The 24,181-nt window shown below is 46.0% G+C and overlaps 1 protein-coding gene across 1 annotated transcript in view; it reads left to right on the forward strand.

Annotated features, from left to right (window-relative positions):
* Positions 1-24,181, forward strand: part of sh2d3ca (SH2 domain containing 3Ca) — a gene marked incomplete at its 5' end in the record, with an annotated part of 107,331 nt that overhangs the window by 73,791 nt on the left and 9,359 nt on the right. The window contains 5 exon segments of the mRNA XM_084325502.1: positions 538-665; positions 1,452-1,538; positions 1,541-1,603; positions 1,606-1,692; positions 1,695-1,821. Coding sequence (XP_084181628.1) covers positions 538-665; positions 1,452-1,538; positions 1,541-1,603; positions 1,606-1,692; positions 1,695-1,821 — 492 coding nt within the window.

The raw sequence follows: 24,181 nt of genomic DNA on the forward strand, positions 1-24,181 counted from the left end.
ACAGTTTCCCACATGCTTCCTGTGTTTGCCTCACCTCACACACCTCCGTAGTGTTCACTTCACCATAGTGACTAGTCCTGTGTGCCCTAGCCCTCACTGTGACGTGTACACTTGTGTACTTAATCACTCCTTCCTTCAACATATAAGACTTTAAGAACCCAAAAGGCATAGCCTCTGACTCCATGTCACAGCTTCTTCTCCTTCGGCTGTTTTGTATCCGATTTTCGGATACAAAATAGCTCAGGAAGAATAGCTGTTACCTTGGTAACAATCTCGGAAGCCCATATTCTTATTCCATGTTAATACCATGTACCAAAATCTATGCGTTTTGGTCCAAATTTGGTTTTAGTTTGTGGCCGAACCAGTCAGTGGTGGTGACACTTGACTGTATGCTGTTAGTCATTCCATGTACATGAGAATAATCAGCGAAAAGGCAAAACGCTGGCTTTCTGAAGATTGTCTTGGTTATAACTGACGGGAATCCAAATAAACAATCAATCCGTTAAAAATGACGTCTGTTTCATTCTGTGCTTCCAGCCCGTCGACCATCCACCACCACAAGGACGCCATGAGAAACTGTGCCATGAGCATGGACCAGATCCAGGAGTACCGCTGCCCTCTGTCTCCTGTAGGGGAGACACCACTGTCCCCAGCCTACAGCGCCAGTGAGTACCACACACACACACACACACACACACACACACACACACACACACACACACACACACACACATACACACACGCACACACACACACACACACACACACACACACACAGACACACGCACACACACAGACACACACACACACACACACACACACAGACACACGCACACACAGACACACACACAGACACACGCACACACAGACACACACAGACACACAGTCCAGTCCCTTCTTCGCAGACAGTAGAGTACAATCTTCACTCTACAGTATGGCTCTTAGCACGGATCAGGGATCAGATTTTATATAGTAATGAATTCAATTACACAGACAGGAACAAAATGACAGTGAACCTAGATCAGAACACACACACACACACACACATCTGTGGGCCGACAGGCTCAGGAGGTAGAGCAGTCATCTGGTGATCGGATGGTTCCCTGTTCGATTCCAGCTCCTTCCAGCGGCATGTCGAAGTGTCCTTGAGCAAGACACTGCTCTCGATGAGCAGGTTGGCACCTTGCATGGTTGCCTCTGCCGGTGTGTGAATGTGTGAGTGAATGGGTGAATGTGAGGCATAAGTTGTAAAGTGCTTTGGATAAAAGCGCTATATAAATGCAGCCATTTACCATTTACATCTGTAGATTCTAACACCTGATTTCATGAGATCGATTTTTTTTCTCCCTCTCCCTCCCTCTCTCCCTCTCTGTCTGTGTTGCTGCTTCTCTCTCACTCTCACTCTATCTGTCTCTCTCTCTCTCTCTCTCTCTCTCTCTCTCTCTCTCCAGTCACCAGACACAGGGCCCACTCGAGTGGGCGTGTCCTGGCTGTGGTCCCACCCTCTCCGGCGATGCGGCGCTCCAGTGACCCTCAGCTCAGAATAACAACCCTCCTCTCCCCGAACATCCTGCCCACACCTCCCACTCAGCCCACTCCTCACCCGCCATCACGCCAGCTACCAATCGCATACCTCAGAAATGGCAGGAAGCTACTGTGACCTCAGGCCTTGCGCAGGTCCCCCGAAGCCCCCACCAAGAGCTACGTGGAGCGATTGAGAGTGGAGGAAGGGAGGGAGGAGGGAGTGAGGGAGGAAGGAGGAGGGGAGGCGGGGTTTAGTGCCCCACAGGTGGAGACGGCTTCCTCGTTCAGACCATCCAGGTAAGTGAATCTGCAGCTGGTGAAAATTAGAGAAAGATGACGTGGGGGGGGGGGGGGGGGGGGGGGGTGTATGCTTATGACTGTACAAGGGAGAATATAACAGCTTAGACTTAGTCACATGTATCCAACCAAGGGACAGAAAGCTAAGGTGGACAATAGACAAACGGTGTAAAGAGATATATTGTCATGACTACGTCGTGACTATGTCGTGACTATGTAGTGACTATGTTGTGACTATGTCATGACTATGTAGTGACTATGTCATGACTATGTAGTGACTATGTAGTGACTATGTCATGACTATGTAGTGACTATGTAGTGACTATGTCGTGACTATGTAGTGACTATGTAGTGACTATGTAGTGACTGTTGTGACTATGTAGTGACTATGTAGTGACTGTCATGACTATGTAGTGACTATGTCGTGACTATGTAGTGACTGTCATGACTATGTAGTGACTATGTCGTGACTGGCATGACTATGTAGTGACTGTCATGACTATGTAGTGACTATGTCGTGACTGGCATGACTATGTCGTGACTATGTAGTGACTGTCATGACTATGTAGTGACTATGTCGTGACTGGCATGACTATGTCGTGACTATGTAGTGACTGTCATGACTATGTAGTGACTATGTCGTGACTGGCATGACTATGTAATGACTGTCATGACTATGTAGTGACTATGTAGTGACTGTCATGACTATGTACTTATGTAGTGACTATGTCGTGACTGGCATGACTATGTAGTGACTATGTCGTGACTGTCATGACTATGTAGTGACTATGTCATGACTGGCATGACTATGTAGTGACTGTCATGACTATGTAGTGACTATGTCGTGACTGGCATGACTATGGTGTGACTATGTCGTGACTATGTAGTGACTATGTAGTGCAGGGGTGGCCAACCAGTCAGAGACTAAGAGCCACAAAAATGACTGTGGTACCACAAAGAGCCACACCATATACCAGCGTTTCTCAACCTTTTTTTTCAGTCACGGCACCCTTCATGTTTAGGTCTCACCCTCTGGCCTCTGAAGTTGCTAATGTCTTTTTTATTTGGGCCTCACAGGGTTAAAAGTACCCTGTGAGACCCACGGTTGCAAAATTACAAAATCACTTTTAGCCATTTAAAAAAATAATGTTTATTTAAAATGTTTGAAGCACATGTATAGTCAATTGGTCCTGTTGTTCAGCCTCACAATGCTATTTGATAGTAAATGTGTTTATATGTCCCACCCTCTGGCCTCTGAAGTTGCTAATGTCTTTTTAATTTGGGCCTCACAGGGTTAACCTCTTAAGCCCGAGATATACAGTAAACGTGTATATTTTCAGCATTACGTTTGTTTACCAATGATTTTAATTGTTATTAGTGAAATATAAGATTAAAGAAATCTCAGGGCATTGAGTCGGAAACCGGCGCATATTGACAGGAGGAAGTGGCACAGCCAAAAGTGAGTGTAGTCTTTTGAAGGAAGAGACTCAGGGCTTTCGAATTTCGAAAAACTACCCTACCCAGCTCACACCAGCCCCTGTCAATCATCTGACTTCTGGATACACTTTTTTATTTCTCTTATTTTTTGGGATTATCTCCCACAAACCTGAACGTTATTGCCATAAAACAGAACGCAATTAGTTTCTCTACCTTTCTGTGAACGTCTTGCAAAAAACGGTGTTGCAATACAATGAAAAATGGTGGAGAAATTTACATTATAAAAAAGATGGCAGAATTCAGTACTGTATCTACAAAACCTTCTGTTTAATCATCTTCCCTTTATTCATTTGCTTAGATTTTTCAGGTCTGGTACATTTTAGCATGGTGTTATTCACAGTCAAAGATCATATATATATTTTTTTAAATAGAATTGATATTCTCCTTTGGTTCATTACAATTTACTCAAGCCTAGTAACAGACACACTATTTCTGACACTGATCCATATATGTCCCTAGATTCAGATACCAAGAACATGCAAATGGCCGCGGGTTGGCCACCCGTGATGTAGTGACTGTCATGACTATGTTGTGACTATGTAGTGACTATGTAGTGACTGTCATGACTATGTTGTGACTATGTAGTGACTATGTAGTGACTGTCATGACTATGTAGTGACTATGTAGTGACTGTCATGACTATGTAGTGACTATGTCGTGACTGGCATGACTATGGTGTGACTATGTCGTGACTATGTAGTGACTATGTCGTGACTATGTAGTGACTATGTCATGACTATGTAGTGACTATGTAGTGACTATGTCGTGACTATGTAGTGACTGTCATGACTATGTAGTGACTATGTAGTGACTATGTCGTGACTATGTAGTGACTATGTAGTGACTGTCATGACTATGTAGTGACTATGTAGTGACTATGTCGTGACTATGTTGTGACTATGTAGTGACTATTTAGGAATGTGTAGTTTATCTACTGCTCAAGATTCACCATTGGAGTTTTGTGGAGTTCTGTAGAAAAACTGTAGTGTTTCCAGTGGTAATTGAGAGTTTTACTACTTAGTGTTAGTAGTGAATATGTTGAAAGGTCCACTCATCTGTAAGCTAATTGTGTGATGTGTAGAACAATATGTTATCATCTATAATATAACAGTCAGCCATAGTATGGTTTTTAACTTCTACAAGTTCCATTTGCATGTTCTTGGTATCTAGGGACATCTATTATTCCCAGTGTCACAAATATTGTGTCTGTTACTAAGCTTGAGTAAATTGTAATGAACCAAAAATGAATATAAATTATTATTATAATTTCATTTTTTTTCATATTTGACCGTGAATAATTCCATACTAACATTGACCAAACGTGAAAAATGTAGCTCATTCAGCGCCTTCTTGAGATCAAGTGTACAAAAAATCGAAGCAAATTAATAAAGGGCAGGTGATTTTTATTTTTTATTTTATTGATATTTTTCCACAAATATTCCAAATATTCACAAGACATCTTTCCACAGCATAATATGCAACATCCACGATTTGTCTTTTTCTTTTTCGTAATAACATACAAAACATACAAAAGACTCATACAAACATATTAAAAACTGACATGGAAATTAAAAAAGCACTTGCAAAAAAAAAAAACATTACTATACATTGTGCATATATATCCCTGATGCACATACGTTACATGTAGACCGATCTACCTGCGAGCAGGTATGTGCTGCATCTATCGGGATGCCATCGTTCTCAATAGTGCATGTGAGAGGATGTGTCTCAGATATATGTACAGTAGGTGTGCGTGAGAACATGTATGAATGTGTGTCTCAGATATATGTATGTGGGTACGTGTCTCACGTAAGTATGTGTGTATGTCTCATACGTGTGTGTGTGTGTGCATCTCTCAGGTACGTGACTGTGATCCTACCTTTTGTGTGTGTCTCGTATCCATGTACGTCTCTGCCACATGTGTGAGTGTATATCTCAGGTGTGTATATGTATGTGCGTCTCAGCTATGTATGTGTGTGTCCCATATGTATGTGTACAGTATATCCCCTATATGTGTAAGTGAGAGCTTATGCTTCAGATATCTGTATAGGTACGTGTGTGTATGCCTGCTTCCTACATGTGAGTATATGCGTGTATGTGTGCCTCTGGCATGTATATCCCAGCCATGTGCATATGAGTGTGTGTAATTCAGTTATGTACACATACGAGTATGTGTGTCCTAGACATGCGTATGCGGCTAGATATGCGCATGTGAGAGTGTGCTAGAGAAAGTGGCCATTCCATAGATACACCATCCGGACATACAATCTATGCATATACATACATAATACAATATAAAGTATAGGTACCATCAGGTCAGATCCCATTTTTCACATTCATCATTGATAATACTGAAACCCCACCTTAATCATTCGTCCCCAGACCGTTCAGTCAGGTGTAGAAAACTGTCCCATACCTCAGCAAAGATATCCTCTCTCCCTGCGACTCTATATGTTACCCTTTCATATGATGCTGTCCGGAACATTAGTTCCATCCATTCTTTAAAAGTAATATCAATGGGTGATTTCCAATGTCGTAAGGCAATTCTACACCCTGATATCATGGCCATTCTATACCACATTCCCTGGTATTTAGGCAGTTTAATCTCTTTCGGTACTATACCCAAAACACATGCCATTGGGGAGTTATTCACCTTTACATTCAAAACTTTACTTAGGAATATCACAATTTGATCCCACATTTTCCGGACTTTCTCACATTCGTATAACATATGTAGTAAGGTGCCTGTCTCCTTCTCACATCTCCAGCAGATGTCACTGTCCCTTAATTTTAGTCTGGCCAGTTTACTAGGCGTCCAATAGCTTCTGTTTAAAACTTTGTAAAAGATAAGTTGTGATTGTGCCTCCCGCGAGAATTTACCCCATTTGGACACCAGCTTCTCCCATATTTCCTCAGTAATATCCTCACGTACATCGTTCTCCCAGCTCAACCTCAGACCCACCAACTTGGGTGCATTGTGTTCCCTTATAACATCATAGAATCTTGACGCACCGCCTTTCCTACGCCATCCTTTATAAAATATTTCTTGAATTGCAGTAATCGAGCCACATTTTGGCCCTCCCATTGATGACGATATACAATGTCTAATCTGCAGGAATCTATAGACGTTTTTATTATCTATACCAAAGTCCTTTCTAATATCCTCAAAAGGTAATACCCCATCGTCCCCGGCTATATCACCTAGTACATGTATCCCCCTTTTAATCCAGTCCTCCCATATTTCTTACCAATCTTTAGTTTTTTATTATACCATATAGAGGCTCTTGTAGTTAGATATATCATATGGGCTATCACTAGTCAGCCTGTGCGACTGATTCCAAGTTTCCCTGGCAAACGCCATTAGAGGGTTCTTAAAAGGTATAGGTCTGTCTGATTGTGTCAGGAAGGATTCCAGAGATGAGGGATATACCATTTCCTCCTCCATCTTGACCCAAGCAGGTGCCTCCTCAGACGAGTGGTTCAATTTGGAGAGCTGGGAGAGTGAGAACGCGTAGTGATACCAGTCTAGCTTAGGCAGGGATAAGCCGCCATCTTCCTTTGCTGCATACATTTTGGCCCGACCAAATAGCGGCCTTTTGCCCCCCCACAAATATACATTAATTATCTTGTCATACTGTTTGAGTAACTGAGTTGGGAGGGTCAGCGGCAGCATATATAGGATATAATTTAATTTGGGAGCCAATATCATTTTTACTAAATTTACCTTCCCAAGGAGGGACATATTCATCTTGGCCCAATTCTGGGTCAGAGCACTAACGTGTTCGATTATAGGGGCAATATTGGCTTGTACTATCTCTTTCAGACCTGGGATCAGCTTTATTCCTAGATATATCAACCCTGACGGCATCCACCTGAACTGCCATCCCCTCCTAATAGCAGAGGGACAGCACTTAGAGAGAGGCATTGCTTCTGACTTGCTCCAGTTGATTGTGTATCCAGATATTTCTGAGAAGGACTCGATAACAGTTCCAATGACCCCAGCTGCTGTTTGGGGATTGCTGGATACCAATAAGATATCATCCGCATATAAAAATAGTTTATGTTCCACCTGTCCCGCTATTACCCCTTTGATGTCTTGATTAGTCCTTAGTGCGATAGCAAGTGGTTCGAGGAAAAGCGCGAACATTTGGGGAGAAAGCGGAGAACCTTGCCTCGTCCCCCGTCCTAGCTTAAAGGGCGAGGATACGATCCCGTTAGTCAAGACAGAGGCCATCGGATTTGTGTACAACAGCTTTACCCACCCAGTAAACGATGGTCCGAATCCGAAGCGCTCTAGTGTGTGAAACAAAAATGCAAACTCCACCTTATCAAAGGCCTTTTCGGCGTCCAATGAGAAGGCCACTGTAGGCTCTACATCATTCCTAACCTTCCACATTATGTGTAGGATTCTGCAAATATTATCAGCTGAGTTTCTCCCCTTCACGAAACCCACTTGGTCTGAGTGTACCAAACTTGGTAGTACATCTTCTATTCTATTTGCTAGTATTTTTGCTAATACTTTTTCTTCCAAATTGCTCAGGGATATAGGCCTATAGTTCCCACAGTATTGAGGGTCTTTGCCCTTTTTCTGTAGTAACGTAATAGTGGCCGATCTCAAGCTAGTGGGCAAGCTCCCTTTTAACAGTGAATCATGATATACTTTCAATAGTCTTGGAGAGATTATATCACTGAATTGTTTGTAGAAATCGGGAGTAAACCCATCGTCTCCTGGCGCTTTACCTAGTTTAAGGCTATTGATTGCCGCGTGTATTTCCTCTATCGAGACCTCCCCCTCCATTGACTTCATTTGTTGTTTCGATAACGATGGTAATTCAATCTTGTTGAAGAACGCGTCCATTTTTACCTGATCCACCGCTGCCTGTGGGGTATATAAATCCTGGTAAAAGCACCTGAAAACATTGTTAATTTCCTTTTTGTCTGTAATAATTTCGTCATCCTTATTATAAATTGAGGATATAATATTTAGATTTTGCATTTGTTTAACCCGATTCGCTAGTATTTTACCCGCTCTCTCCCCTTGTTCATAATATCTTTGGTTGGTCCTAAATAAAGCATATTCAGCCTTTTTTTGGTATATGTTGTTCAATTCATATTTGGATTTGTTCAGATTTCTCCACGTTTCTGGGTCTGGTCTCTGGCTGTGCTGTTTCGAGAGTGCTTTAATTTCTTTGTCCAATGCTGTAATTTACTGTTTCTCTGCCCTTTTTAGTATTGCACTGTATTGTATGAGTCGTCCTCTCATGTATGCTTTACATGTGTCCCACATTATGCCACTATCATCTATTGACCCTTCATTAAGTTCCCAGAATTCCTTAAATATAGTTCTAATGTATGCACATGACACTTCATCATTCAACATTAGGTTATTGAATCGCCATCTCAGGGACCGCTGCCCCTCCTCTATGGATGTGATTACCAACTCAACTGGAGCATGATCAGATATTACAATGTTCCCTAGCCTACTATCTGCTATTTGTTCTACCAGCGTGCTAGAGATCAGGAAATAGTCTATTCTAGAGTATGAGGCATGTGGGTGAGAGTAAAACATGTAGTCTCTTTCCTGTGGGTTCAGAACCCTCCAGATATCTACTAGGCCCAATTCATCTATCAGTACACCGACCGCCAGTCTCCCTGCGTTGTCAGCGGTCCTGGGTTGAGATGATTTGTCCAGCAAGGTGTCTCCAACCAGGTTGAAGTCCCCCCCTATGATTACGTTGCTATTCCCTATCTTCCTAATCACCTCACACACTTCATGAAAAAAGTCTGAGGACGACACGTTGGGTGCATATATATTAGCTAATGTAGTTCTCTGTCCCTCCAAATCTGCATCCATTATAACCCATCTCCCCTCATCATGCGAGAAACTGTTGTGCACCTTAACGTCTATGTTTTTTCTCACTAATATTGCCACCCCCCTCTTCCTAGAAGAGAACGTACTATAGAATATTTGTCCCACCCAGTCCCTCTTAAGCTTGGCCGACTCTTCCTCATTCAGGTGTGATTCTTGAATATCCGTCTTTTTTTGTTTCAAGAACGTCAGTACTTTTTTTCTCTTAATGAGATGATGACATCCGTCTATATTCCACGATACTATTTTAATCAGCCCCATATCCCTTGTAATGTATATCCCCTGTGCAATCCAGCATGTAATGCTTCTATGTCTGGGGCGCTATATCCCATATTTCCATATCTAGGACCTGAGACTGTGATGATATGTATACAACAACATAGTATATATACTACTACAACATATAAAAACATAAATACATTTACCCCCCCCCCACATTTACCCAAGCTACGTTCGATAGGACCCCAGATAGAACAATTGTACCGAGGGTGAGATCGATACTCACCCGTGCACTTTGGTCCCCCTCGTCTACCAGAGGAGTGCATTTGGCACAAGGCAGGTTGCCCAAAACTGTGCCCCTACTATTTTGTATACCCTAATGTAATGTATGGCTCACACTGTAGTCTATATACAGTGTGATCAACTCAACTGAACTTATCAAGATGGTGAAATTTTTTCTTTTCCAACAATTAACATTTGTATATCCCCTAGATATATATTGGTACATTGCAATTTCTATGTCATAGCCATATTGGACTGTGGTTCATTTCGCCATCCCTTTTTTATCTACCCAGGATATTTCCCTTCACACGCTTATAGCATATTTTTCTATTTAGTGCACTCTATTTTCACTTCAATTTTTTTTTTTTTTTTTTTTTTTTTTATATTGGCACTTTGCGATGTTCGTTACTCTACGACGATGCCCCTGAGACTTATCTGTATCCACGTGTTTCTTGACCGTTATCTTAATTGTCCGCCTCCGACTGTCCCCGTCTGAATCCCTGGAGTTTCTCCCGGTACCCGTGATGCTCATTGCCCCGCTGTGCGGGACCTCCATTCTCCGTCGCCTGTATGTCGCCTCCCGGTCCCCGTTGTCTTCCCACTGTCTGCCAGGTAGACAGCCGCAGTATCTCCTCTCGATCTGGGTCGGCAGGAGGGTTCACCACGGTGATCTGATATCCACGTCTTGCCATATCCGCCGTCGCCTCCGCTGCATTCTGGTATAGGCGGGTGCCATCTTCGTAAAAGACCCTCATTTTCGCAGGATACGGTGTCTGGAACTTGAGATTCTTCTCCTTCATTATTCTCTTGGCTTCGGTGTATTCTCCTCGCTTCTTCAGTATTTCAGTGGGGAAATCATGGTCGACATAGAAGTGTTCATTGTCACATAAGACGTTTTTCTTCTGCCACGTCCGGCGTATTATCTCTTCCTTCATTTTGTAGCTCCCAAACTTAACCACGATTGACCGTGGCTTCAGCTGCGGGTTGTTAGGCCTTGGGGCTAATGCCCGGTGTGCTCGTTCGATACGAAGGTCCATGTCATGAGGCAGGCCAAGTGCGTCCTTAAACAGGCTGTCTAGAAATCCGTGCATCTTTTCCCTCTTTCTCCTCTGGGATACCGTAGACCCGTAGGTTCTCCCTCCTTGTTCTGCCCTCCTGGTCGAGCAGTTTAGCCTCCACGTCAGCCTGCCTCTGCATTAGCTTCTTGATTAAAACCGTTGCCGCATCAAGCACATTTTCATTTTCTCCGATTCTCCCCTCCGCTTCACCGAGTCTGTTGTTCATTTTGTTCATCTCATTTTTTATTTCCCGAAATTGACGCTCATTGTCTTTTCTGAACTCTTTGAGCTCCTTGTAGATGTTCATCAGCGTGGCCTCTCGCTCAGAGTCATCGTCGCCATCTTTTTCTCCCGTTGTATTGCCATTCTCTGCCATTCCGTCGTCTTTTTCAGTTGTAACCGTGTTCGCCCTACGTCTTGTGATAGCCCCTTCTTTCATCCCTATTAAATATATACCCTGGTGTTGTCAATAAATGTTTTCCGGGGCTATATCATTTTGCTGTCGGGGAGCTCGTGAGTTAGGCTGCCATGTTCTTCCGCGGTCAAACCGGAAGTCCCTGCGGATGGTTTTGTGAATAAATCTCCATTATGCTTCAATTAACACATTGTGCGCCAAGAACGGCGTAAATCGTTATTGCCCGCCATGCGTTGAACACCAACAACGGCGTATCATGTGTTTGGGATCAATATTTTTTTTTTTATCCACTTTTTCTCCCATTTTCTATATATTTTTTCTCCCATCCCAATTTCGTATCATCCAATTCAACCCTCCCCTGTCACGAATGCTGTTTCTTGCCTCCCACAAGCCGGCTGCAATGTGGACTAAGTCATACATAGCACAAGTCCCCTCCGGTACTTGAGGTAACAGCAGTCGCATTTTTTCACCTGCGCAGCTCGATCTCTCAGTGGCGAGGAGTAACGCGTGGGAGGCTCACGCTGCCCCCGACACTTCCTGATTCTACTGCGCAGGCGCACCAACCGACCTGTAGGAGTCGCTGTCCACAACGCCCGATCCCCACCCATCAGTTTCCCACCCCCTAATACGGCCAATGTGTATTAGTATGAACGACCAGCTAAACTGAAAGCAATGTGGAGCGCTGGGCTCGAACAGGCAAGCCCAGCGTCTCTGCATTCGTGGCGAGCGCCTTGCCCACTACGCCACGTAGCCGCCCCGTGTTTGGGATCAATATAAATTTTTTTCGCCATGGCATTCATAATTCATCCAGCCTCCCTCCGGATCGCAGCCGGACCCTGTTCTGATATTGCAACGCCTCAATACTGCCACCTGGTGGATGGTCGGGCGAGTTACACTCACGCCAAACCGGAAGTGGCGATCGGTGCATTGAGGAAATTCCTCCGCCAGAGATATATTGTGGCGTGGATCAATATACACACTCGAGTGCATTTGGATCGCTTTCGAAACGCAATAATCGATATGATTTCGGCGTTTATTGCGTCATACAAACCGGAAATGGATCTAGCAGATCGATGTCAAATAAGTGGGATATTTTTCCTCCAGTCTAATCGGCGAACGGTAAGAGGAAACTAACGTTACTTCCAGCTTGATTGTCCATTTCTTTGTTTGCAATCAGTCTGATCAATATATCAACCCATACTAAATAAAGCCGTTACTGACAATCAAGGAATTATTGTTATGGTTTGTAACCGACCCCAATCGCACAACACAAGACAGGTATGAGGGTAAGCCAAGAAACAGGCATTTATTGAAACAAAGGGAAACCGGCACTGTCCCTTTAAGGGAGAAACACAAAATACTGGAAATAACAAGAGGGGAAGGAACAGGCTAAGGGAACGCTAGGGGAAGGTTGGAAGAAACAGGGAGGAACTAGGAGGACCGGACGGGAGGACTAGGAGGAACTAGAGAGGGGAGAACTAGGGACAGAGGGACAGGTACTGGGGGACATAGGGAACAGGTTCTGGGGAACAGAGGGCCAGGTTCTGGTGACAGAGGGACAGAGGCCCGCGGAGGCGGGCTGGGGACGAGGAGGACTAGAAAGGGGAGAACAGGGACAGAGGCCCGCGGAGGCGGGCTGGGGACAGGGAGGACTGGGAGGACTGGTGGGAAACATCAGGGCCGCTCTGCAGAACTCTCTCGGCAGATCTCCGAGGTGGGTAACGGCGGCCGAGAGGGAGAGAGGAGAGGGTTAAAGTACAAAGGGGAAAACAGAGCAGATGCAGGAGAGGTGACTAGTCCAAATACAAAAGTTATCAAAGTAAAAACTATCTTCGTGTAAAATACACAAAGAGCAAAGTTCCAAAAACAATCCAAAAGTGAATACTATCTTCGGTGTGAACAAACACACAGTGGGAGATGTAACGTCCAAAATAATATCCCAGTGAAAACAAACAGAGGCACACGCTGGGTGAGTGACTGTCTGATTAAAAAGGTGGTTATCTTCAGTGTTAAGAAACACACGAAAACGGAGATGATCAAGACAGTCAAATAAACTCACCCAGACGTAATGCGTATAATGCGTAAAGGAGCTGGAACAGCAGCGGGGCGAGGGCGTCGCCACCGGGGAGCCGGCTGTCCGAGCCGAGGTCAGAGTGGTGCTGGAACAGGCAGCGGGGCGAGAGCGTCGCCACCGGGGAGCCGGCTGTCCGAGCCGAGGTCAGAGTGGTGCGCCACTGCTTGGAGTGCGCGCCGGAACCGAGAGACGCATCTGGGGTGCGTCTGCGTGGAGGAGTGTGCCAAGCTTGGAGGTCTGGATGATGCGCGTCTGTGCGCTGGTACGGAGGAGCGTGCCAAGCTCGAAGGTCTGGAAGATGCGCGTCTGTGCGCTGGTACGGAGGAGCGTGCCAAGCTCGAAGGTCTGGAAGATGCGCGTCTGTGCGCTGGTACGGAGGAGCGTGCCAAGCTCGAAGGTCTGGAAGATGCGCGTCTGTGCGCTGGTACGGAGGAGCGTGCCAAGCTCGAAGGTCTGGATGATGCGCGTCTGTGCGCTGGTACGGAGGAGCGTGCCAAGCTCGAAGGTCTGGAAGATGCGCGTCTGTGCGCTGGTACGGAGGAGCGTGCCAAGCTTGAAGGTCTGGAAGATGCGCGTCTGCGCGCTGGTCTGGATGTGCGTCAGGTCGATAGCTGCGTGGGGGTCTGAAGTGGAACACTGGAATACCTCCCGTAGAGGATTAGAGAGCGCAGTACAGTGTCTCCCTCCAGGCAAACGGCGACAGGTGGCGAAGGCTTGAGCGCATCTGGCGCGCTGGTCTGGAGTGGAACACTGGAATACCTCCCGTAGAGGATTAGAGAGCGCAGTACAATGTCTCCCTCCAGGCAAACGGCGACAGGTGGCCAAAGCTTGCACCTCGTCTCACGCCGGAGAATCAAAACAGCATAGGCAGAACAGAGGACCTCCCGAAGGAGTCTTGATGTTTGAGAATATGATACGGCATGTTTACAACACGACCCCACGCCGAAACGAGGGGAAGAGCCCTGGTATTTAAAGCCCACAGGGGAACTAATTAGCCTGCCACCACAGGTGCGAGAGGTAATTGATAATCGAACTAAAAGTGTGAGTTCGGCACCAGACCAATCAAACACATAATGACAGGTAGTCCAGGTGTGGCCACTGAGAGTAAACGAGAGTAAAGAACGAGAGGGTGGGGGCTAGAGAGAGGGAGTGAGAAGAGAATTCCTAAACAGTAGGCTTAAAGAAAACAGAGAAAGTTGGTGAGCAGCGGACAAAACCTCACAGTACCCCCTCAACGGGAGCCACCCGGCGACCCAAAACAAATACAGACAGAGTGGCAGGGGGCAAAACAAGAGGTACTGGCCAAGCCAGCAGGGGAAGCCACCACAAGAGTGGGGCTAGCAAAAGAAACAGGGTCGCCGAGGGGTAACTAGGGTAGCAGAGGGGCAACTGGGGGAACTGGTCTAGAGGAACTGGTCTAGAGGAACTGGGTCTAGAGAACTAGAGAACTGGTCTAGAGAACTGGTCTAGAGAACTGGGCTAGAGAACCGGGCTAGAGAACTGGTCTAGAGAACTGGTTTAGAGAACTGGTCTAGAGAACTGGTCTAGAGGAACTGGGTCTAGAGAACTGAGGGGCAAGCAGGGTAGCAAAAGGGGTAACCATGGTAGCACCGGGAAAGGGCTAGCAGAGGGAAGGTTAGCTGCCAGGGCACTGATAGCTACAGGGCCTATGCTAGCTGTACTGCTACATCAACATAGAGGCTGCGCAAGCTGCCGGAGCCAGGCTAGCAGAGGGAAAGGGTAGCTGCCAGGGCACTGATAGCTACAGGGCCTATGCTAGCTGTACTGCTACATCAACATAGAGGCTGCGCTAGCTGCCGAGCTAGGCTAGCAGAGGGAAAGGGTAGCTGCCAAGGCACTGATAGCTACAGGGCCTATGCTAGCTGTACTGCTACATCAACATAGAGGCTGCGCTAGCTGCCGAGCTAGGCTAGCAGGGGGAAAGGGTAGCTGCCAAGGCACTGATAGCTACAGGGCCTATGCCAGCTGTACTGCTACATTAACATAGAGGCTGCGCTAGCTGCCGGAGCTAGGCTGGCAGACAGGGCTGGACCAGCATGAGAGAACAAGCTAGCTGGAAGGACAGTCCTAGCTGTGTGAGATAAACTGACCTTGCTAGCTGAAAGGGCAGTCCTAGCAGTGGGAATACTGACCTTGCCAGCTGAAAGGGCAGTCCTAGCAGTGGGATAAACTGACCTTGCTAGCTGAAAAGGCAGTCCTAGCAGTGGGAGCAAACTGACCATGCTAGCTGAAGGGGCAGTCCTAGCAGTGGGAGAGAAACTGACCTTGCTAGCTGAAAGGGCAGTCCTAGCAGTGGGAGATAAACTGACCTTGCTAGCTGAAAGGGCAGTCCTAGCAGTGGGGAAACTGACCTTGCTAGCTGAAAGGGCAGTCCTAGCAGTGGGAATACTGACCTTGCCAGCTGAAAGGGCAGTCCTAGCAGTGGGATAAACTGACCTTGCTAGCTGAAAAGGCAGTCCTAGCAGTGGGAGCAAACTGACCATGCTAGCTGAAGGGGCAGTCCTAGCAGTGGGAGAGAAACTGACCTTGCTAGCTGAAAGGGCAGTCCTAGCAGTGGGAGATAAACTGACCTTGCTAGCTGAAAGGGCAGTCCTAGCAGTGGGGATAAACTGACCATGCTAGCTGAAAGGGCAGTCCTAGCAGTGGGGATAAAACTGACCTTGCTAGCTGAAAGGGCAGTCCTAGCAGTGGGAATACTGACCTTGCTAGCTGAAAGGGCAGTCCTAGCAGTGGGAATACTGACCTTGCTAGCTGAAAGGGCAGTCCTAGCAGTGGGAGAAAACTGACCCTGCTAGCTGAAGGGGCAGTCCTAGCAGTGTGAGATGCTACACAAAAAAGTGGAGGCCATGCAGAGGGACCGGGTTAGCTGCTTGGGCCTGGCTAGCTACAGGGCCTATGCCAGCTGCAAGGCTGCATTAACATAGAGGCTGTGCTAACAGCCGGGGCCAAGCTAGCAGACCGGGGCCATGCAGAGGGAATTGGGTTAGCTGCCTGGCATGGCTAGCTACAGGGCCCATGCCAGCAGCAAGGGCTGCATAAAACATAGAGGCTGTGCTAGCAGCCGGGGCTAAGCTAGCAGACTGGGGCTCTGCTGAGGGACTGGGTTAGCTGCCAGGGCAAGGCTAGCTACAGGGCCTATGCCAGCAGCAAGGGCTGCATAAACATAGAGGCTGTGCTAGTAGCCGGGGCAAGGCTAGCAGACAGGGGCCATGCTGGTAGTAGAGGCCTAACAAGCTGCAGGGGGGTCAAACAGGGCTAACAGGGGAGCTAACAGGCTAACAGGGGAGCTAAACTGGGCTAACAGGGAAGCCAACAGGGCTAACAGGGGAGCTAACAGGGGAGCTAGAGGGGAACAAGAAAAAAAAGGCAAACTCAACATACACCGTCTGTGCTGGCTGGGGTCGTCGATTTGGTGGGGTCGTACTGTTATGGTTTGTAACCGACCCCAATCGCACAACACAAGACAGGTATGAGGGTAAGCCAAGAAACAGGCATTTATTGAAACAAAGGGAAACCGGCACTGTCCCTTTAAGGGAGAAACACAAAATACTGGAAATAACAAGAGGGGAAGGAACAGGCTAAGGGAACGCTAGGGGAAGGTTGGAAGAAACAGGGAGGAACTAGGAGGACCGGACGGGAGGACTAGGAGGAACTAGAGAGGGGAGAACTAGGGACAGAGGGACAGGTACTGGGAGACATAGGGAACAGGTTCTGGGGAACAGAGGGCCAGGTTCTGGTGACAGAGGGACAGAGGCCCGCGGAGGCGGGCTGGGGACGAGGAGGACTAGAAAGGGGAGAACAGGGACAGAGGCCCGCGGAGGCGGGCTGGGGACAGGGAGGACTGGGAGGACTGGTGGGAAACATCAGGGCCGCTCTGCAGAACTCTCTCGGCAGATCTCCGAGGTGGGTAACGGCGGCCGAGAGGGAGAGAGGAGAGGGTTAAAGTACAAAGGGGAAAACAGAGCAGATGCAGGAGAGGTGACTAGTCCAAATACAAAAGTTATCAAAGTAAAAACTATCTTCGTGTAAAATACACAAAGAGCAAAGTTCCAAAAACAATCCAAAAGTGAATACTATCTTCGGTGTGAACAAACACACAGTGGGAGATGTAACGTCCAAAATAATATCCCAGTGAAAACAAACAGAGGCACACGCTGGGTGAGTGACTGTCTGATTAAAAAGGTGGTTATCTTCAGTGTTAAGAAACACACGAAAACGGAGATGATCAAGACAGTCAAATAAACTCACCCAGACGTAATGCGTATAATGCGTAAAGGAGCTGGAACAGCAGCGGGGCGAGGGCGTCGCCACCGGGGAGCCGGCTGTCCGAGCCGAGGTCAGAGTGGTGCTGGAACAGGCAGCGGGGCGAGAGCGTCGCCACCGGGGAGCCGGCTGTCCGAGCCGAGGTCAGAGTGGTGCGCCACTGCTTGGAGTGCGCGCCGGAACCGAGAGACGCATCTGGGGTGCGTCTGCGTGGAGGAGTGTGCCAAGCTTGGAGGTCTGGATGATGCGCGTCTGTGCGCTGGTACGGAGGAGCGTGCCAAGCTCGAAGGTCTGGAAGATGCGCGTCTGTGCGCTGGTACGGAGGAGCGTGCCAAGCTCGAAGGTCTGGAAGATGCGCGTCTGTGCGCTGGTACGGAGGAGCGTGCCAAGCTCGAAGGTCTGGAAGATGCGCGTCTGTGCGCTGGTACGGAGGAGCGTGCCAAGCTCGAAGGTCTGGATGATGCGCGTCTGTGCGCTGGTACGGAGGAGCGTGCCAAGCTCGAAGGTCTGGAAGATGCGCGTCTGTGCGCTGGTACGGAGGAGCGTGCCAAGCTCGAAGGTCTGGAAGATGCGCGTCTGCGCGCTGGTCTGGATGTGCGTCAGGTCGATAGCTGCGTGGGGGTCTGAAGTGGAACACTGGAATACCTCCCGTAGAGGATTAGAGAGCGCAGTACAGTGTCTCCCTCCAGGCAAACGGCGACAGGTGGCGAAGGCTTGAGCGCATCTGGCGCGCTGGTCTGGAGTGGAACACTGGAATACCTCCCGTAGAGGATTAGAGAGCGCAGTACAATGTCTCCCTCCAGGCAAACGGCGACAGGTGGCCAAAGCTTGCACCTCGTCTCACGCCGGAGAATCAAAACAGCATAGGCAGAACAGAGGACCTCCCGAAGGAGTCTTGATGTTTGAGAATATGATACGGCATGTTTACAACACGACCCCACGCCGAAACGAGGGGAAGAGCCCTGGTATTTAAAGCCCACAGGGGAACTAATTAGCCTGCCACCACAGGTGCGAGAGGTAATTGATAATCGAACTAAAAGTGTGAGTTCGGCACCAGACCAATCAAACACATAATGACAGGTAGTCCAGGTGTGGCCACTGAGAGTAAACGAGAGTAAAGAACGAGAGGGTGGGGGCTAGAGAGAGGGAGTGAGAAGAGAATTCCTAAACAGTAGGCTTAAAGAAAACAGAGAAAGTTGGTGAGCAGCGGACAAAACCTCACAATTATAAACGACCCCCCCCCCTTTCCTTCACGTATGATGAAGCATAATGTATACCGATCATATACATTTGATTTTTTTAATATAGCGTGTATAGGAAAGAAACGCCAATTGATAATCTATCATATGCTTCAGGGCCTATAACTAGCGTTTTTGGAATTACAGCAGAAAAGCTTAAAAACATACTTATATTCTCGACAGTATTAACACAACAATGTTATTACGTGATATACAAGAAAACATACCGGTCGAACTAATGATTGATAGTATTAAACTGGAAAGGGTATTTGAGAATACATTTCTGGGTGTAATAATAGACCACAAACTCAACTGGAAACCTCAGGTCAAATATGTCAGGACTAAATTGGCACGGAGTGTTGGTGTTTTATGTAAGATAAGACACATTCTAAACCAAAAAACACTGTATACACCAGGGGTGGCCAACCCGCGGCTCGCGAGCCGCATGCGGCTCTTTGCCCGTCAATGTGCGGCTCTTCCATCCATAAAAAAAAAAAAAAAAAAAAAAAAAATTACTTTTTTTTTTTTTTTTACTTTTTTTTTTTTTTATGTCACTCATTCCATAAGGACGTAGAATAAACATTTACAATTTTTTTTTAAATGGTCCATTTGCATGTTCTTGGTATCTGAATCTAGGGACATATATGGATCAGTGTCAGAAATAGTGTGTCTGTTACTAGGCTTGAGTAAATTGTAATGAACCAAAGGAGAATATCAATTCTATTTAAAAAAAAAAAAAATGTAAATAACACCATGCTAAAATTTACCAGACCTGAAAAATCTAAGCAAATGAATAAAGGGAAGATGATTAAACAGAAGGTTTTGTAGATACAGTACTGAATTCTGCCATCTTTTTTATAATGTAAATTTCTCCACCATTTTTCATCATATTGCAACACCGTTTTTTGCAAGACGTTCACAGAAAGGTAGAGAAACTAACTGTGTTCTGTTTTATGGCAATAACGTTCAGGTTTGTGGGAGATAATCCCAAAAAATAAGAGAAATTAAAAAGTAAATCCAGAAGTCAGATGATTGACAGGGGCTGGTGTGAGCTGGGTAGGGTCGTTTTTCGAAATTTGAAAGCCCTGAGTCTCTTCCTTCAAAAGACTACACTCACTTTTGGCTGTGCCACTTCCTCCTGTCAATATGCGCCGGTTTCCGACTCAATGCCCTGAGATTTCTATAATCTTATATTTCACTAATAACAGTTAAAATAATTGGTAAACAAACATAATGCTGAAAATATACACTTTTACTGTATATCTCGGGCTTAAGAGGTTAACCCTGTGAGGCCCAAATTAAAAAGAAATTAGCAACTTCAGAGGCCAGAGGGTGGGACATATAAACACATTTACTATCAAATAGCATTGTGAGGCTGAACAACAGGACCAATTGACTATACATGTGCTTAAAGGGGAACTATCTTATAAACGGCTTTTTTCAGTGTTTACCATTGTTTCTTAGCTATGTGGACTTATATTAATAGGATATATGTCTCTAATTCTCATATTGGCGAATTCTTCCAATTCTCCTCTCACAATATTCACCCTCACTGAACTGAGTCATCTGAAAATGTGCATATCTGTGATGTCAGAGATTTCTCAGCTGCATAATAATGTGGCAGTTGATGTGGCAGTTGGCACCAGGCCACACAGTGGTTGGAGCCCAGCCTCAAAACGGCTTAAGATCTTGAGGTAGAAAAATGCGGTTTTTAGTACTTGATTAGAAATACAAAACAATGCATTTTTTTTGAAAAAAAACTAGGTGTTCCATAGACTCACAGGAATTGTGTAAAAGTGCCCAAATAGTGAAAGAAATAGTAAAATAGTTCCCCTTTAACATTTTTTAAATAAACATTATTTTTTTAAATGGCTAAAAGTGATTTTGTAATTTTGCAACCGTGGGTCTCACAGGGTACTTTTAACCCTGTGAGGCCCAAATAAAAAAGACATTAGCAACTTCAGAGGCCAGAGGGTGAGACCTATAAACACATGAAGGGTGCCGTGACTGAAAAAAAAGGTTGAGAAACGCTGGTATATGGTGTGGCTCTTTGTGGTACCACAGTCATTTTTTTGTGGCTCTTAGTCTCTGACTGGTTGGCCACCCCTGGTATACACTGTACTGTACACTCTTCCTACCACATATGAACTACTGTGCGGAGGTGTGGGGTAATACCTACAAAAGCACTCTCAAGGTCCTAGCGGGATGGTGTCAAGAGAACAGCCTCTCCCTGAACGTCAGCAAAACAAAGGAGATGATTGTGGACTTAACTCTTTAAATGCCATGCCTGGTTTTCCATTTTACCGCTTGAATGCCACCATCCGCGCCAATGTTAACGTTAATATCGCCTAATCTATGTTTTAAATTATGGCTATGTGTCTAATCTGCCCATCGCATTATCAAAGACTATTTTCCAGACAGTGCTGTGAAGGCAGATTGTTTTTTTATCGCGTCGTTGCCGTTTCAGAGCAGTTAGAAAAGCCCCCGTTTTGATATAAAAAACAGCCCATTCTGGAGCATTCTATGAAAATCGTCTTTTAGTGGAATATTCCACAACGTTGATATTCGTCGGCCTTTTTATGAATCGTTTTCAAATAAACGCTAGATGATCAATATTATACGTGCACGCACGCACATTACGGCCGCGCGAGGATAATCGCCTCGTTGATTTCCTCTCGGAGTTTTACAATGAAAACGAAAGAAGACATTTCACAAAACAGCTTATAACTTCATCAAACTTACTCCGATTATCCTACCACTGATAACACAGAGTCCTTACCTGACATCAGATGGTATCCAACTGGTATATTCCAATTCCTGATCACCATTCGAAAAAATCGATAAGTGTATGGATCCAACGCGACACAGTAGATCTCTATGATCCGGGGGGATCTGAGGCTCCAGAATGAACTGTGGTAACCCCGGCTGGATCAGTGAACTGGAAAATGTGGAGTACCGGATTTTTTTCCCCATTCATTTTGATTGAGTCCATTCCAAAATCACTTATGTCATCTGGGAGACGACAGGGGGCGCTTTTTTCCACAGTGATCGTCGGCGCCCCTCGGCTATACTCGGGTAGGCTCGGGTGATGCAATAATTTTTCAGATCGCAAAAAAAAAAAAAAAAAAAAAATTCCGAGAAATCTCGTGAGTGGCTAGCAACCACCTATAAAAAAACACGAGAAATCTCGTGAGTGGCACTGAAAGAGTTAGGTCGGGGGTCAGGGACTACAGCCCCCTCAGCATCGACGGGGCACCGGTTGAGAGAGTGAACAGTTTTAAGTACCTCGGAGTCCACATATCCGAGGACTTGACATGGACCACACACATTGACAGTGTTGTGAAGAAGGCACGGCAACACCTCTACTTCCTCAGGCGCCTAAGGAAGTTCCAAGTCAGTCAGAAGATCCTTAAGAACTTCTACTCATGTACAATAGAGAGCATCCTGACTGGCAATATCACCTCCTGGTTTGGGAATAGCACCGCACAAGACCGTAGCAGACTACAGAGAGTGGCCCATTCAGCCGAACGCACAATTGGAGGGCGGCTTCCCACTCTCCAGAACATTTACAACAAGCGGTGCATGGGTAAGGCTAAGAGAATTATCAAAGACTCCGGCCACCCAAACAACTGCCTCTTTGAACTGCTGCGGTCAGGCAAGCGATACCGGAGTCTCATGGCAAGCACAGAAAGACTCAGAAGAAGCTTCTATCCCCAGGCCATCAGGATGCTCAACGAACAATAACACTATGTAACAACCATCAAATGCACTCACAGCACACACATCCACATCCACACACACACTCACTTTAAACAAACAACTCACTGCAGCACCCACTTTACCCACTTTAGATCACCTAAACACACTTTATATTTATTGGTAAAGAATTTGCACTACAACCCATACCTCATTACACCTTACTGTAAATTGTACCTAAATTGTACCTCATCCCATTTCTGCTTTGCACTGTATAGTATATTGTATATTAGTATATTTGTATAGCATATTGTATGGTAACTCAGTTACTTCTACTCTGCATTGAACATTGTACATATGTACATACTGAACACTTGTGTCTACGTACTTGACTACTACGTACTATTTTATACTTATCTATTTTTATCTAGCACAGTCTCTGGAGCGTAACAGAAAGAAGCATTTTGTATAAAAGTATTCTGTACTTCTGTATGACAACTAATAAAGAAACTTGAAAGAAACTTTTCCGACGCTGCTATCATTACAAAAGCATGTTTTATGATGGTCAGCAGTGTCCAAGTGTCTTGGATCAGAACAGGATCAATAAATATAACGTTAGGTGCCCATTAGCGGCGCCAGGGTAACGTTAAATCCAGGAACGTACATCCAAACAGCCCGTTTGAAAATAATAGAATCCAACATAGTCCGGGCGGTCAGGTGGCGTAACGGAGATTGCGTTCGTCACCAACCCCGGAGCGGCTGGATTCGTCTGTTCGAATCCAGCTCACAGCTCCGGGGTTGTCACCAACTTGGCTGGCCGTTCACACTAATACAATTGGCAGTATTAGAGGGTGGGAGAAGCTGGCAGGGTGGGTCCGGGTCGTTGTAAACAGCGACTCCTACAGTTCGGTCGGGGCGCCTGCTAAGCGCGGATAGGATCTAAGTGGGATAGTGTGATCCTTCCACACGCTACGCCCTCTCAGTGAGAATCCGCGCTGCCAGGTGAAAAGAAGCGGTTGATTGGCTGGACGTGTGTCGGAGGAAGCTTGATTGGCTGGACGTGTGTCGGAGGAAGTACGTGGTAGCCTCCACTCTCCCAGACCGACTGTGGGGGGTAAGTGCGCAGCGACCAGGAAGGGGATTGGGAATTGGCATAACGACTAACATTGGGATGGGAGAAAATCGGAGGAAAAAGGAGGGGGAAAAAGATCAAAAAAAAGAAAAAAAAGAGAATCCAACATAGTCTGGTAAAAACGCACCTGTCTTGTCTTCTTCATAATCTCCAATAGTTTGCTCGCCATTGCATTGCAGTTTGCAGGGTAGTGGCTACTATTGTGCCCAGCAGTGAATGATAAAACCCCCCCCACACTAAACTAGCCCAGTTCAAAAGGTAGGCGATACTGCCACCTATCGGGATTCGATTGTCATTTCAATTCTAAGTTACTCAGAGGCCACAGGAAGACTCACAAAGGTCTGCGTGAGTGTTTAGAATAATAATAATAAAAGAAAACGGAAAACGGAAAAAACAGAGATATCTCGTTTTTGGCGCTCAAGCGTTGGCTTTCAGAAACGAGATATCTCGTTTTTGGCGCTCAATGAGTTTTAAAAGGCTATGGTGAAGAGGTAAGTTTAAAAAAAATCATTGGTAAACAAACGTAGTGCTGAAAAATTACACTTTGACTGCTGTGTTGGGTCTTTACTCTTGGCTACATTTGAAAAACAAAATGC

This window comes from Notolepis coatsorum (assembly GCF_963971535.1).
Source record: "Notolepis coatsorum genome assembly, chromosome: 11".
Classification (NCBI taxonomy): domain Eukaryota; kingdom Metazoa; phylum Chordata; class Actinopteri; order Aulopiformes; family Paralepididae; genus Notolepis; species Notolepis coatsorum.